The sequence below is a fragment of the Bos indicus x Bos taurus genome, chromosome 5 (genome assembly GCF_003369695.1).
Source record: "Bos indicus x Bos taurus breed Angus x Brahman F1 hybrid chromosome 5, Bos_hybrid_MaternalHap_v2.0, whole genome shotgun sequence".
NCBI lineage: Eukaryota > Metazoa > Chordata > Mammalia > Artiodactyla > Bovidae > Bos > Bos indicus x Bos taurus.
Genome location: NC_040080.1, coordinates 23,368,633 through 23,382,989, shown reverse-complemented (window position 1 = coordinate 23,382,989; position 14,357 = coordinate 23,368,633). Strand labels below are relative to the sequence as shown.

Genomic DNA, 14,357 nt, shown 5'->3' with positions numbered 1-14,357 from the left:
GCAAAGAAGAGCTAAAGAGCCTCTTGATGAGGCTGAAAGAGGAGAGTGAAAAAGTTGGCTTGAAACTCAACATTAAAAAAAGTAAGATCATGGCATCTGGTCCCATCACTTCATGGCAAAAAGAAGGGGAAAAAGTGGAAGCAGTGACAGATTTTATTTTCCTGGGCTCCCAAATTACTGTGGACAGTGACTGCAGCCATGAAATTTAAAAATCCTTGCTCCTTGGAAGGAAAGCTATGACAAACCTAGACAGTGTATTAAAAAGCAGTGACATCACTTTGCTGACAAAGGTCAGCACTGTCAAAGCTATGGTTTTTCCAGTAGTCACGTATGAATGTGAGAACTGGACCATAAGGAAGGTTTGAACACCAAAGAACTGATGCTTTTCAATTGTATTGGAGAAGACTCTTGAGAGTCCCTTGGACTCCAAGGAGATCAAACCAATCAATCCTAAATGAAATCAGTCCTCAATATTCATTGGAAGGACTGATGCTGAAGCTGAAGCTCCTACACTTTGACCACCTGATGCCAAGAGCTGACTAACTGGAAAAGACCCTGATGCTGGGAAAGATTGAGGGTAGAAGAGGGCAGCAGAGGATGAAATGGTTGCATAGCATCACTGATTCAGTGGGCATGAATTTGAGCAAACTCTGGGAGTTGGTGATGGACAGGGAGGCCTGGTGTGCTGTATGCCATGGGGTCGCAAAGAGTTGGACACAACTCAGCAACTGAACAACATGAAATAGAACACTTGCAAATGTTAGTGGTTATGAGTGGTCAGATTGAAGGTGGTTTTTCTTCCCTTTTCCTCTTGGCTCCAGTTTCCATGCACTGGGCATGTGCAGTAAGAAAGTCTCTACTGAGCCTAACCCACTCCAGTATTCTTCCCTGGCAAATCTCATAGACAGAGGAGCCTGGAGGGCTACAATCCATGAGGTCGCAAAGAATTGGACATGACTGAGCATGCACTGAGCCTAAACAAAGGCCCTGAGGAAATATCCTGCCTCTGTTTTATCCTTTGCAGTGAGTTCTGGCTCCTAAGCTCCTACAGGGTTGAGAAACTATTCTGATTTGTATTCCCAGCACTGGGTGCAGTGCCTAGCCCACAGCTGATGATTGGTAAACGGCTGCTGAAACATTAGCTCCCTGAACCCTTGGGGATGGGATAGCACTGCCCCATAGCTTCTAGCATTCTAGCATGTTTGGGGACTGTGGGTCCTCACCCTGTGAGCCAGGTACAACCCCAGAGGGTGCTCTTGGGCAGTGGCCCCAGGCACCATGGTACCAAGGGAAATGCAGGGAGCCGCTCAATGCAGGGAGCCACTCAGGGCACACCGAGTCAAACCAGTGAGATCAAACCAGGAGATCAAACCAGTCAATCCTAAATGAAATCAGTCCTCAATATTCACTGGAAGGACTGATGCTGAAGCCGAAGCTCTAATACTTTGACCACTTGATGCCAAGAGCCGACTTACTGGAAAAGACCCTGATGCTGGGAAAGACTGAGGGTAGAAGAAGAGGGCAGCAGAGGATGAAATGGTTGCAGAGCATCACTGACTCAGTGGGCATGAATATGAGTAAACACAGAGTTGGTGATGGACAGGGAGGCCTGGTGTGCTGCAGTCCACGGGGTCGCAAAGAGTTGGACACAACTTAGCAACTGAACAACTTAGAGTCCTGCTCTCATCCACAGCACACACCCTCATCCCCCTCACCTGGCCAGCACGTCCCCTCCCCTCCTCTGCATCACCCCCAGGGACTTACCCTCTGAAGCGGTCACAGTGCCTGTGGCATTGGCCAGATCCAGGAGGATGGAGGGGAAGGTGGGATGCAGGAGGTATAGGTGGTGAAAGCTGGGTGGCCCGGTTCCCAGGACAACATCCTGACAACGAGAAGCAGGGAGAGCAAAGGTCAGTCCACTCTCCCTTGTACAACGTTGCTCAGATGAAAGGACGGCAGAGACGGTGGGGGTTACTCATCCCCTACGAGGCCAAGACTGGATCCCACACCAAGGTGTGTGTGAGAGAAACTCCACGTACGAGAGACATGTCATTTCAAATCTCAAAACACTGACTAAACACTAACTTCATCAAACCACCAGAGCTGGAAAATGCTTTCTCCCTCATAGGAAAAAGAAAGGAAGAAAGAAAATAGGCATGCCCCAGGAGAGAAAATGATGGCGCCCTCACAGTCTGGTGCCTCTGGGAGTATCAGGAACGGTTCTTCCCTGGCAGCAGGAGGGGCTTTGTCAAGGGAAAGCCTGCTTATAAAAACACGGTGAACCAAAGACTCCTGCTTTCACAGGATAGCAAAGCCAACTGCAAGTGTCAAGCTAAAAAAAAAAAAAAAAATCCTAAAAATCTTATCTATTCCTGAAATAATTAAGACATGGATCAGACACTCATTAATTACAAAAACAAAGATCCCAAGGTCTCAGTGTCAGTCTCCTGACACCCTAAGGCAGAAGCAATGCACATCGGAACTTTCTTCACCATCTGACTCCATGCAAGGTTGATATTCTGCAGACACAAGGCCGTAGGCAGAAGCAATGCACATCGGAACTTTCTTCACCATCTGACTCCATGCAAGGTTGATATTCTGCAGACACAAGGCCGTAGAGCACAGGAACCCCCTGAATGGGTTACCCAGTGCCTCCCCTTGTCAGCCCTGCTCCTCCACTATCAGCAGGCGGGGGTCATTTGGGCGGGAAGCTCACAACCCCGCTCCCACCAGTACCCACAAAGTGTAAGAGGGATTTCCCGTATCCAGAATCCCACACCATGGACAGCTCACATGACAAGAAAATAGCCTATTCACGTCACAGACACCTAAGTTACCAGGGGAGAAGGCTGGGGGGAAGGGATAGTTAGGGAGTTTGGGACTGACAGGTGCACACTGCCATATTTAAAATGGATAACATGTGTGGCGGAGTCCCTTTGCGGTCCACCTGAAACTATCACAACACTGGTAACTGGCTATACGCCAATATAAAAAGTTATTAAAAAAAAAAAAGGATAACCAACAAGGGTGTACAGTATAGCACAGGGAACTCTTCAACATTCTGTAACAACCTAAATGGGAAGAGAATTTGAAAAAGACGAGATACATGTATATATATAACTGAATCTCTCTGTTGTACACCTGATACCAACACATTAATCAACTATGTGAAAGTGAAAGTGTTAGCTGCTCAGTCGAATCCCACTCTCTGCATCCCCATGGACTGTAGTCCGCCAGGCTCCTCTCTGTCCATGGGACTCTCCAAGCAAGAATACTGGAGTGGGTTGCTGTGCCCTTCTCCAGCAGGGATCGAACCCGGGTCTCGCATCTCCTGCATTAGCAGGTGGGCTCTTTATATTATACTATATTTATTTATATTAGCGCCACTCCAATATAAAATTAGAAGTTTACAAAAAAAGAAAGAAAGTCCCTCCTCACTGCCTACAGAATGGAGCCCAAACTCCTTCATGTGAAAACCAAGGTCTTACACCATGTAACCTAAATCAGCCTTTCCCAGCCTCCTATGATTATGTGCCTGCACATCCATGCTCCAAGAAGGTCTGTGAAACAAGCTCACACTTCACAGGCTTTACCTGTCCTTGGCCAATTTCATTTCCCCTTGGACATCATCCTCAAGAGCCACCTCCACATTAAAACACTTGTCACGAGGTCTCCAACTCGATGTCATCTCTTGTGCGAAAAGCTCCCTAATCGCCGACCCCCTCCACAAAACGAAGACCCTCCTCCTTTTGTGCTTCCATCTAAACTTTGTAGCTGCATCCCCTTAGAGCATTTGTAGCCTGCTTTTGTTTTGTGCTTATTTGTAGATGCTTACATTTGAGAGTCATCTGGTCTGAGTCCCTCATTTTATTAAGTGAGGAAACCAGGAAGTTAAATGTTAAGTAGAATGTCCACGGTCATCCGTCAGGGAACTTCAAAGTTAGGACAATCATCAATGGAAATCTGATCCTAAAGGAGGGACTATATTAGCATCTGCATTAACGGATAAAGAGCGTGAGACTCAGAAAAGGTTAAGTTCTAGAGTGCATGGCTGATGAATGCAGGACTCCCCCTCCATCAGGCTCCCCATCACCCACGGTCATCTGCTCGTCCTCCAGAAGGCTGCACTGTCCCCAGTCTACCCTGAGGTCCCTGGCACACAGTAGGTGCTGGTCAACTTGGGTTTAACTGAACTAAATCAGAGTGAGTCTTACTCAAAACCCCCTGGCACCTGGCAGAGGCAGCACCCCCATCTCCTCAACCCCATTAAAGCCCCTCAGGATAGTACTGAAGATGTTCTCAGGGCTTCCCTGGTGGCTCAGAAGTGAAGAATGTGCCTGCCAGTGTAGGAGATGTGGGTTCGATCCCTAGTCTGGGAAGATCCCACGTGCCAGAGTGCAGTAACTACTGAGCCCATGTACCACATCTACTGAATTTGTGCTCTTGAGCCCGGGAACCACAACTACTGAGTCCACGTGCTGCAGCTACTAAAGCCTGTACACCCTAGAGCCCATGCCCTGCAAGAAGAGGAGCCACTGCAGCGAGAGAGTAGCGCCCACTCGCTCCAACTGGACAAAAGCCCGCACAGAAACAAAGACCTGGCACAGCCAAAAATTAAGTAAGTAATTGAATCAAAAAGAAATCTGTTCTCAAATCTGCCTTCTGCACATTAGAACATCTCTCCCGTGAACCCCCAGGGGAACCTTCACCTTCAGCCGATGGAGAGAGTCAGCGATGACTTAGCGACTAGAAACAACAACGTGGTTTCCTCACAACAGTGAGATGGTTTCTGCTACACAGTGAAGTGAATCAGCCTCATGCACACACACACGCCCTCCCTTCTGGGCTTCCCACCCATCCAGGCCACTGTCTCTACCCACAACCACTTGGAAGACAGCAGATCTAATAAGACCTCCAGACCCAGTCAGCCTCAAGAGCAGGTGCCATCTGACATTAGGCTCACTCACGGGATTGGGCGATGCAGCTGACAGCCCTTCAGCCCAGAAGAGGAAGACAGATTTCTGCTCCACAGTGGCTGCTGACGTGGCCGGAGTTTCTTTCATGTGACACGGGATGCTGTAACTCCACGTGACCAGGCCAGAGTCTCCATCCACCACCATCACCTGCAGAAGAGAAGGCGATGAGTACGACCCATCCTCAGACAGACAGCAAAACGCACAAACACAAAACCAGACAAAAACCCACAGACACGCAAACGCCACATACATTAACGGAGCTTAAACCAGATGCAAACAATGGGGTGTTCAGGGAGCATTACGTAACTAGGTCCAGGAGTCTGGACAAGGACATGAACTTGGGCAAACTCTGGAAGACAGAGAGGGACATGGGGTCCTGGTGTGCTGCAGTCCATGGGGTCACAAAGATTCAGACATGACTTAGCAACTGAACAACAACAACCAGAAGTCTAGACGGAGCCCAAAGGACTGCAGGATTCCCCGTGGGAAGGGACATTATAAATCATCAAGGCCTCTTCTCGTCGTCAGATGAGGAAACGGAGGCTCGGAGACAGGAAGTGACACTGATTACTCTGTACTTGGGGAGGTCCTGGGCAGAGCAGCTATTCTGCTGTGGAGGAGCTAAAACCCACGCCTCGTCTCTGTCCCTTCCTGCTGGTGACCATGGCCAACCACAGTTAGGGGAACACGATCAGGTGACAGCTCAAGCCTATCCCCTGCGCTTTAGAGTCTGACTCTGGTGCGTCCTGGCAGGTGCAGCTCAGACCAAGGGGAGCCTCAAATTTAAAAGAGCAAACTCTGAACAGGCAAAAAATAAATAAGAGAAAACTCACTCAGTTGTCTCTCTCAAAAGATAATTAAGGGGAATTCAAAATCCCTGGCTGTATGTGTATTTGCTCATCACCCCAAATCCCTCATATCTCACAGTTCTAGAACAAAACAGCTTCTCATTTGCCAAAATCCCAGGGACTTCCCTGATGGCTGAGCGGGCAAAGAATCTGCCTGCAATGCAGGAGCCACAGGAGACTTGGGTTCAATCCCTGGGTCAGGAAGACCCCCTACAGGAGAACAAGGCTACCCACTCCAGTATTCTTGACTGGGAAATCCTATGGATAGAGGAGCCTGGCAGGCTACAGTCCATGGGGTCACAGAGAGTCAGACACGACTTAGCGACCAAACAACAACATTGGTGACCTTGGAATACACGCCACCATCCATCTCAGGGCCTCTGGAGCTCCTGAGTGGATCTGCCCCTCTTCTAGAAATGCAATTCAACTGCCAGGCCCTGATCACCTTTCCCCCCTTCATGAAGTCCTCCATGACAACCCACCACCCCAGCTGGCCCACCTTCTCTGAAATCTCAGTATATAAACTGAAGTGGTACATTTATTGATACCAGCCTTTCCCCAGCAAGAGACTTCAGAAAGCACATGGACACTGAGAATCCACAAGAAACTGCTACACAAGGAGCAGGGCAGCGAGAAAAGCTTCTGCTGCTGCAGACGTTAGCACTGCATTGTGACTGCTCATTTCACCCACGCAGCTACACCTGGAGTTCTTGGAAGGAAGGGACCGTGTTTTCAGGTTCTTTCTATCCTTCATGATGCCAAGCGCAGGCCTGGACACCAAGTTCATCCTGGATATATGTTCTGACTTGATCTTCATCCCCAGGTTTTACCTTTTTCATCCCAACTCCATTCGGTATCTGCAGAAGGAAATCTATCGTCTCATCATCCGTGAAATACCCCGGAGTAGGCTGGCTGCAAGTGAGAGCAATGTGAGTGATGGGAAGTGAAGGACCAGAAGGGGAGAATGGGACCCCCCTCCCCTTGCACCAGCTCCAGATATTAACATCAAGCAATGGTTCCAGGCGGTTTTGAGTGAATAGGAGTATATCACTAACCTGTGCAGGCCTTGGAGGCCCAAGACCCAGGAAGGGGTGAGGTTCTGCCCCCGAAGCAGGACGAGGCCTTGTGTGGTTGTGATCAGGAGGTTGCTGCTGTTGGAATCCGGCGCCTTCACCATCTGGAGGAGCTCCACCCCATCGCTGAGTTAAACGAGAGACCCCGAAAGTCTCAGGCTGGGGTGAAATTCCTGCCCACATATTCTGGCTAATCCTCTAAGTCCAGATGTCTGTACAGACCCTTGCATTAGTCTCCTAGCAGTATCTTGTCTTGGGACTTTCCTGGTGGTCCAGTGGTTTAGACTCCATGCTTAAAATGCAGGCAACATGTGTTCACTCCCTGAGAGGGGCAGTGAGTTCCCACATGCTACATGGTGTAGCCAAAAAAAAATTTTTTTTTTAAAGAGGGGCACTCTTGCTGTTTCAGTTGAATCTCTTTTTCCTGGTTTCTTTAGAAATCAAGGAGCCCTAGAAAATTTACGCAATTTCAGAAGGAAAAGACAAGAAAAGTGCCCCTCACATTGCACGTTCTGGAAAGATAACAGAGCTGAGAACAATCACAGGGAAGGAGCCAGAGGTCGGGACAGGATGCCTGAAACTGTCATTAAGCTTGGACAGCAGCTCATACTCTCGTCATTGTTGTTGTTCAGTCACTAAGTTGTATCCGACTCTGTGATCCCATGGATTGCAGCATGCCAGGCTTCCCTGTCTTTCAGCATCTCCTGGAGTTTGCTCAAACTCATGTCCACTGAGTCAGTGATGGTATCTAACCATTTCATTCTCTGTCACCCCCTTCTCCTCCTGCCCTCAATCTCTCCCAGCATCAGGGTCTTTTCTAATGAGCTGGTTTCTCCTGTCAAGGGGCCAGAATATTGGAGTTTCAGCACCAGCTCACACTTGACACGTCATCAAATTATTGGGTTGGTCAAAAAGTTCATTTGGGTTTTTCTGTAAGATCTTAAGGGGAAACTCAAATGAACTGTTTGACCAGCCCAATATTTCTTCCTTTGTACAACTAGGACCACTCTATTTAACATCTGTCAAATACACTGACACAATATGATGCTGCCTAAGAAAATGCTGGGTTTCCCCAGTGGCTCAGCAGTGAAAAACCCACGTGCAATGCAAGAGACATGGGTTCAACCCCTGGGTCGAGAAGATGCCCTGGAGAAGAAAATGGCAACCCACTCCAGTATTCTTACCTGGGAAATCCCATGGACAGAGAAGCCTGGTGGGCTACAGTCCATGGGGTTTCAAGGAGTTGGATAGGACTGAGTCAGACACAACTTAGCACTAAACAACAAAGAAAATGCTAGAAGGCGATCTGAAGCTTCTGGTAGAAAAATAACAAAGATAATTATTACACAAGCCCAGGGTGAAATGGATAACATCCACTGCATATGACAAATAACATGCTTTTAGTTAGGAAAAAAATGAGGGACAAAAAACAAAAAAAGATTTCATGGCTGTTATTTTTGCCTCTGCCACAATGATTCTTTAAGAGAAAAACTCAGGAATGCAGCAGGGCTGATCCTTCAGCAGAGTTTTACAAGCAGTTCTGTTAAATAAATCCATTTCCCTACCTGAGGTTCCCCAGTCTCAACTGCCCTGCTCTGACTCCCACTGCAAACAAATACCCTTCTCTGCCCGCTGTATGCAAAGTGATCACCCACACACAGACATCAACACATTAGGTCGCCAGGAGAAGAGCACTTCTAACTCCCCGCAACCAGATTGGGAGGTGGTCCATGAAGGCCAGGCACCATTTTTATCCCCAAACCTGTGCCCACGTGTCTGCCAGCCCTCCAGACACCGAGATTCCAGGCATGCATGGGCTCAGGTCTCACCATGGCAGGACCAGGCGGCTGCCCACCTGTAAACATCAATGAGCTCACCTGTAAACATCAATGAGCTCAGAGAGGTTGACGGATCTCCGCTTCTCCCACTCAGGTTCCTCTATCTGCAGGGAAGGTGGTAAGCTGTCTCGATTTTGGGCCTGAACGAAAATATCCCGCAGGGCGACAGCCTGGATATTACCTAACAGCACAGAAGAACCAACGTGGAGAAGCTGAACTCAACAGAACTTTCCCAGGGGGAGGACAGGAGTGGGAGACCCAGAGCCTGGGTGGAGGGATGGATTCACACAGGGAGCCAGTAGGGAGGTGGCTAAGCAGATGCTGGGCAGTCTTCTCATTGGAGAAGGCGGCCAGGGACAACAGAGTGAATACCCTGTGGCAGGGGGTCCCCAGCAGAGGAGGTGACAGAGGGCTGGTGTCAGAGACTCCAGGCTTTCTCCCCATCGCCCAGGGAGACCTCACCACACACCCATGGGGAGAGCAGCAAAAATGAGCCTCGCTTCTTACCAAAGCCAAACAGGATGTAGGCGGCCCCGCTGGTGGTAATGTAAACCTGAGGGCCAATCAGGTTGCCCACTCCCACGATGTTGTACTTCACAGGTCGGCCCACGGGGCTCCCTGTCCGGCCAGACACCAGCAGAAAACACAGATCTGGCTGATGAAGTGAAAGACCGGGGTTGAGTCCACAGAAACCCTGTTGTTACCCAATCAAGTCATGTCTCCACAGTCATTCCTTCCCGTTAGCTAAGGGGTCAGAAACACCTCCCAAAGTTGAAAAGCCCAAGGCCACACCTGCCCTGCTGTATTTCCCAGGAAGTTAGAAAGTGAAACAAATGCCCCATTCCCTTGTTAGATACAAGCCAGGGGCACCTGCATGGTGATTTGGGCAATTTCTCCAAAGTACAGCTATTGCTGAGGAGCAGTCTCCTGAAGAATAGAACTCTAGCCTAGAGCTACATACAGGACCAACCAGTCACTACCCACCCCTATACCCATAAATTCCCAGCGATATTTGGTCCCACAAGAATCAGTGCAAAAAAAAAAGAATCAGTGCAGGCCAAGTGCTCCCATTATAACATACATGTCTGGCCTGGCCACTATCAACCTCACTCTCAAGCAGAGATCAGCAAACCTTTTCTGGGAAGGGCAAGACAGTAAACATTTTATGTTTTTCCAGCCAGGTAATTTCTGCAGCAACTACTCTACTCCACCACTCTAGTGTAAAAGCAGCCATAGACAATATGTGAATGAATAGGCATGACAATAAAACTTTATTTACAAAAACAAACAGTGGGCCAAACTTGGCCTGCATGCCATGGTTTGCCAACCCCTGCACGAGAGGGTTTTCTTTTGGGAATAGAGGCACTGGTTGAGAAATACAAGGACTACATTGCTGTCTTGATTTCAGTAAAGCTTTTCACTGAGTTTATTGTCATGAATACTTATGGACAAGATAAAGAGATATGGTTACCCCAAGAAGGGGCCAACGCCAACCCAGAGGGAGTTTTAGTGGAATGTCACCTCACCCAGCTATTATCTTACTCCTATTATTCATTCTTTTATCAAAGACATGAATGAACAGAATTCAGGTTTATCACAAAGCTGAGAGAGATAGCTAGTATGCTGTATGACAAACTGAAAATTCCAAAAAGTCTTAGGCTGGAAGGTGGGTCAAAATCTGGAAGAAAAAAATTGGCCCGTTAATTAAAAGACATGGATATTTCATGGTAACAAGACTTACTGTGGTGATCATTTTGAAATATATAGAAATATCAAATCAGTATGATGTACACCAGGAATGAACATAGTATTGCAGGTTAATTATATACAAATTCTTAGAAAAAGAAATCAGATTCATGGTTACTAGAGGCAGGCGATGGGAGGAGCGGGCATTGAAGGAAGGTGGTCGAAACTGACAAACTCCAGGAATAAGATAAATAAGTACTAGAGATGTAATGTACAACATAATAAATATAATTTACAGTTTAAGTCATATATGAAAGTTAAGAGAATAAATCCTAAGAGTTTTCATCACAAGGAAAAATTTTTTCTATTTCTTTAATTTTGCATCAGTATGATAACGGATGTTCACTAGATTTCTTGTGGTCATCATTTCATGATGTATGTAAGTCAATTCATTTTGCTGTAACACCTTAAACAGTGCTACGTATCAGTTATACAGTGCTATTGTGTCAGCTATATCTCAATAAAACTGGAAGGAAAAAAGAATGAAAGAAGTAATGGGAAAGATATGGGTGTTTTAACTGATTATAAACAAAAGCAGGAAGGCTATCACCATCTTTGGCTGCATTTATAGATATATGGAGTCAATATCAGAAGAAGTAACAATTTCTTTATTTCATATAACTGGTTATATTACAAACAGAATACTGTTTTCATTTATGGGTACCACATAAAAGAGATATGGACAAAGTGGAGTGAAAAATGAAAGAAATCAAGAAAGAAGGGGTCTGGATCATGTTACATGAGGAACAGTACGAGAAACTAGCTATCTAGGCTTCCCTGGTGGCTCAGACAGTAAAGAACTTGCCTGCCAACGTAGGAGACACAAAAGATGCAGGTTCGATCCCTGGGTCAGGAAGGATCCCCTAGAGGAGGGAATGGCTGTCCACTCCAGTATCCTTGCCAGAAGAATTCCACGGACAGACGACCCTGGTGGGCTACAGTCCATGGGGTCACAAAGAGTCAGACACGACTGAGCAACTAACACTTCCTCTTTTTTTTTCAGCCTTGACAGTAGCAGGCTTTAGAGGAACCAGGCTTCCAGCAAAACAGCGTTCATGTAGAAGAGGATTAGATTCATTCAGAGTGTTCTACGGGGCTGATGTGGGCACAATGAATGGAAGCTAGGAGAAAGCAGATTTCTCACCCATAAGACAGAATTTTCTAGAGTGAACCAAGAATGAAATAAACTATGTCACAAATCAGTGCTATTGCCATCAGCCTGAGGACTCAGAGGGTATGGCTGCCCACGTGTCTGGAACAGTGTATCAGTGACTACAGCGCAGTGTGAGAGCGTTAATGTCATGGCTTCCAAGGTCCACTCCCTTTGACGTGCTAGCCCAGATGCGCTCTCTAACCCCAGCCGGTCCAGACGTCCCAAGGCCGCCTCACTCTAAGCCCAGATCTAAGAATGCCGCCCCTCGAAGTCAAAGACCTGACACGCCTCATTCCCCCTTCCACGTCTACAGCGGACAGCAAGCGTGTTCCTCGGGTTCTTTGTCGCTGGTACAGAAGTCAGAAAGGTCAGTATGAAGACAAAGCGACGGCTCTGAACCCACCACTCCTCCAAGATTTTGCTGCTCCTGCCTATCACTTTCCAGACAGAATGGAGACTGGTCCACATCCACACCCCTACCCCCACCACCAAAAAAAAACCAGGCACAGAGTAGGACCAGGTGAGAAGTCAAGTCTTCTAACAGAGCCTCCTCAGCATGGAGGGCCCCTCAGTCAGGTCTGAACCATCGTCCTGTCCCCTGCTGCTGGCCAGCAAGAAGCCAGACGGAGGAGTCAAGGCCAAGATTTATAACCTTGTTCGGGACATGTAAATCTGTCTGAGGTTTCGCTGTGCTTCTGCTAACAACCACAGTTCCTTAAAAAAAACAAAAAAAACAAAAACTAAACTCCCCATACTTCCCACTCCCTGACAGATGAACCTTCTGAGACTCACTCCCTGATGAATGGAATTGTTAAAATGTTCCCGACTCCCCAGTCTCTTTATTCACAGAGACCAGAATGAAAAAAGATTATGTGCAGAATTCTAGACATTTTGGTTCAATCTTCTCTGAGACCAACTGGCCAACTGAAGAAAAACAAACAGAAAGGACCCCTAAAAGTGACTCATCTTTGGAAATTTCCCTCACGATCTCTCTTCTTTTCTCTCATCTCATGAACATAAAGTATCATCTGAGGTACCAGCGCACGGCTCCTCAAACTTGTGACTGGTAGGGCACTCTTGACAAAAAACCATTAAGTACTGACAAATTCAATTCCATTCTAAATAATCTCACTTGCATATTTTGTACTAATAACTCCATTCCATGTATGCATTACAAAAATCATGAGGTCTAGTCAAATTACAATAAGCCACAATGTCCTATAGACACATTTGTCCACAAATATTCTTGGCCAATACTTCAATTCTTCTGTCCATGAGACTTTTCTGGCAGATTCAGGCTAGACAGTCCAAGAAAAAGTCTAAGAGAAAGTCTGACAGAAGTTCCGAGAAAAGCTTCAGGAACAAAAACTTAAAACTGAGACAATTCTGGCCATTAATATATTCCTTCCTGTGATTTAGGGAACATACTATTATTTTATCTGTGCAGAGAATAACTAGTTGCCGGGCACTGGAATTCCAACAAAGCAAAAATTGAGGAGCAAAATTTAGGGATTACTCTACCAGAATCAGTCTGCAGTCACAGCCTAAACAACAACTCTTTTTTTTTTCTGGTCCCTGTTGTTATTACTTGTTTCACTTACAATTTTATATATGTATATATATATCCTATGGACTTTCTATCAGTCTGTCTCACTGATTTATAGTTGCAATAAAAGTTAAACATATTAATATATTCTCATTCCTTTTGTCACTTATGTCAAATGTGATAAGATGATAAGAGGCCAAACCAACGTGCCTCCACAAACCTTAGTTTCTTCACTGTCACATTTTTAACTGGTTAATGCCCAAGTTCACATGTCAACCCTTGTATGTTGAATACAAAGAGACAAAGCTCTACTGCAAAATCAACAATACAATACATACTCTTGGTGAAAAATAGGCACCACTCCAGGCATTTGAAATTTGTTAGTTCTAATTTTCATAACAATCCTGCAAGTAGAATAACATCCCCACTTTACATACGATGTAACCAGAGCTAGGACAGGCTCTGTGGTTTACCAAGAGCACAGAGCAGTAGAGCGGGAATTCAAACACAGACCTACCTATTTGGCTCCCAAGCTCCACCAAGCTCCACGTCAATGGAACCAGGTGAATGGGTTCATACCAGCAATTTATTCACCTGATCTCACAAACAGAATTTACTGAAAGCTAAGCCCTTACAATGAGGCGGTTTCAAGCAGCGTTTCTAATAATGATACTAGGAAGTGACCAAAGTTGCCTTCCCTGTAAGAGACAAGGACCACTGAGCATGGCACATACCTGCAACTCCCCAATGGCCAGAACCGCGAGGTCTCTAACACCATCTTCATCCACGTCCGGCAGTACCACGGCTGGGGCGGCCAGGGTCCCATTGGATAAGTAGTTTGGGTTTAAAGTCCACATGGCTTTCCCTGGGGAAGGATCAATATGCTGATCACAATGAGCGCTTTCTGCCTCTGCAAAAGGCAGATGCTAGGCTCCCAGGCCAGAAAAGAGACTCCACGAGCTGAGCAACAGACAGAAACTCCTACACATTTTTCTCTTTAGTTTGTACCTTGCTGGGGAGAAAGGCAGGGAGTGTGAACCGAAATCTGCAAGCATCTGGCTATCAAGCCCATATAATAACCCAACACCTGGGTTTTTTAGGTAATATGGACATGATGAAGTTTGTTCAAGAAAGAAAAGCCCCCTTGTCTGGAATGGAGGAATTGATCTGTTCAAGA

General features: G+C 46.6%; 1 protein-coding gene across 3 annotated transcripts in view; it reads right to left on the bottom strand.

Moving 5' to 3' along the window:
- Positions 1 to 14,357, bottom strand: part of FAM234B (family with sequence similarity 234 member B) — a 40,415-nt gene that overhangs the window by 5,104 nt on the left and 20,954 nt on the right. For all 3 annotated transcript variants that reach the window (XM_027541385.1, XM_027541383.1, XM_027541384.1), the window contains 7 exons: positions 13,915 to 14,045; positions 9,243 to 9,390; positions 8,775 to 8,916; positions 6,880 to 7,023; positions 6,655 to 6,736; positions 4,968 to 5,123; positions 1,765 to 1,882 (listed from right to left, as the gene is read on the bottom strand). In XM_027541385.1, coding sequence (XP_027397186.1) covers positions 1,765 to 1,882; positions 4,968 to 5,123; positions 6,655 to 6,736; positions 6,880 to 7,023; positions 8,775 to 8,916; positions 9,243 to 9,390; positions 13,915 to 14,045 — 921 coding nt within the window. The remainder of the gene's footprint in view (positions 1 to 1,764; positions 1,883 to 4,967; positions 5,124 to 6,654; positions 6,737 to 6,879; positions 7,024 to 8,774; positions 8,917 to 9,242; positions 9,391 to 13,914; positions 14,046 to 14,357) is intronic.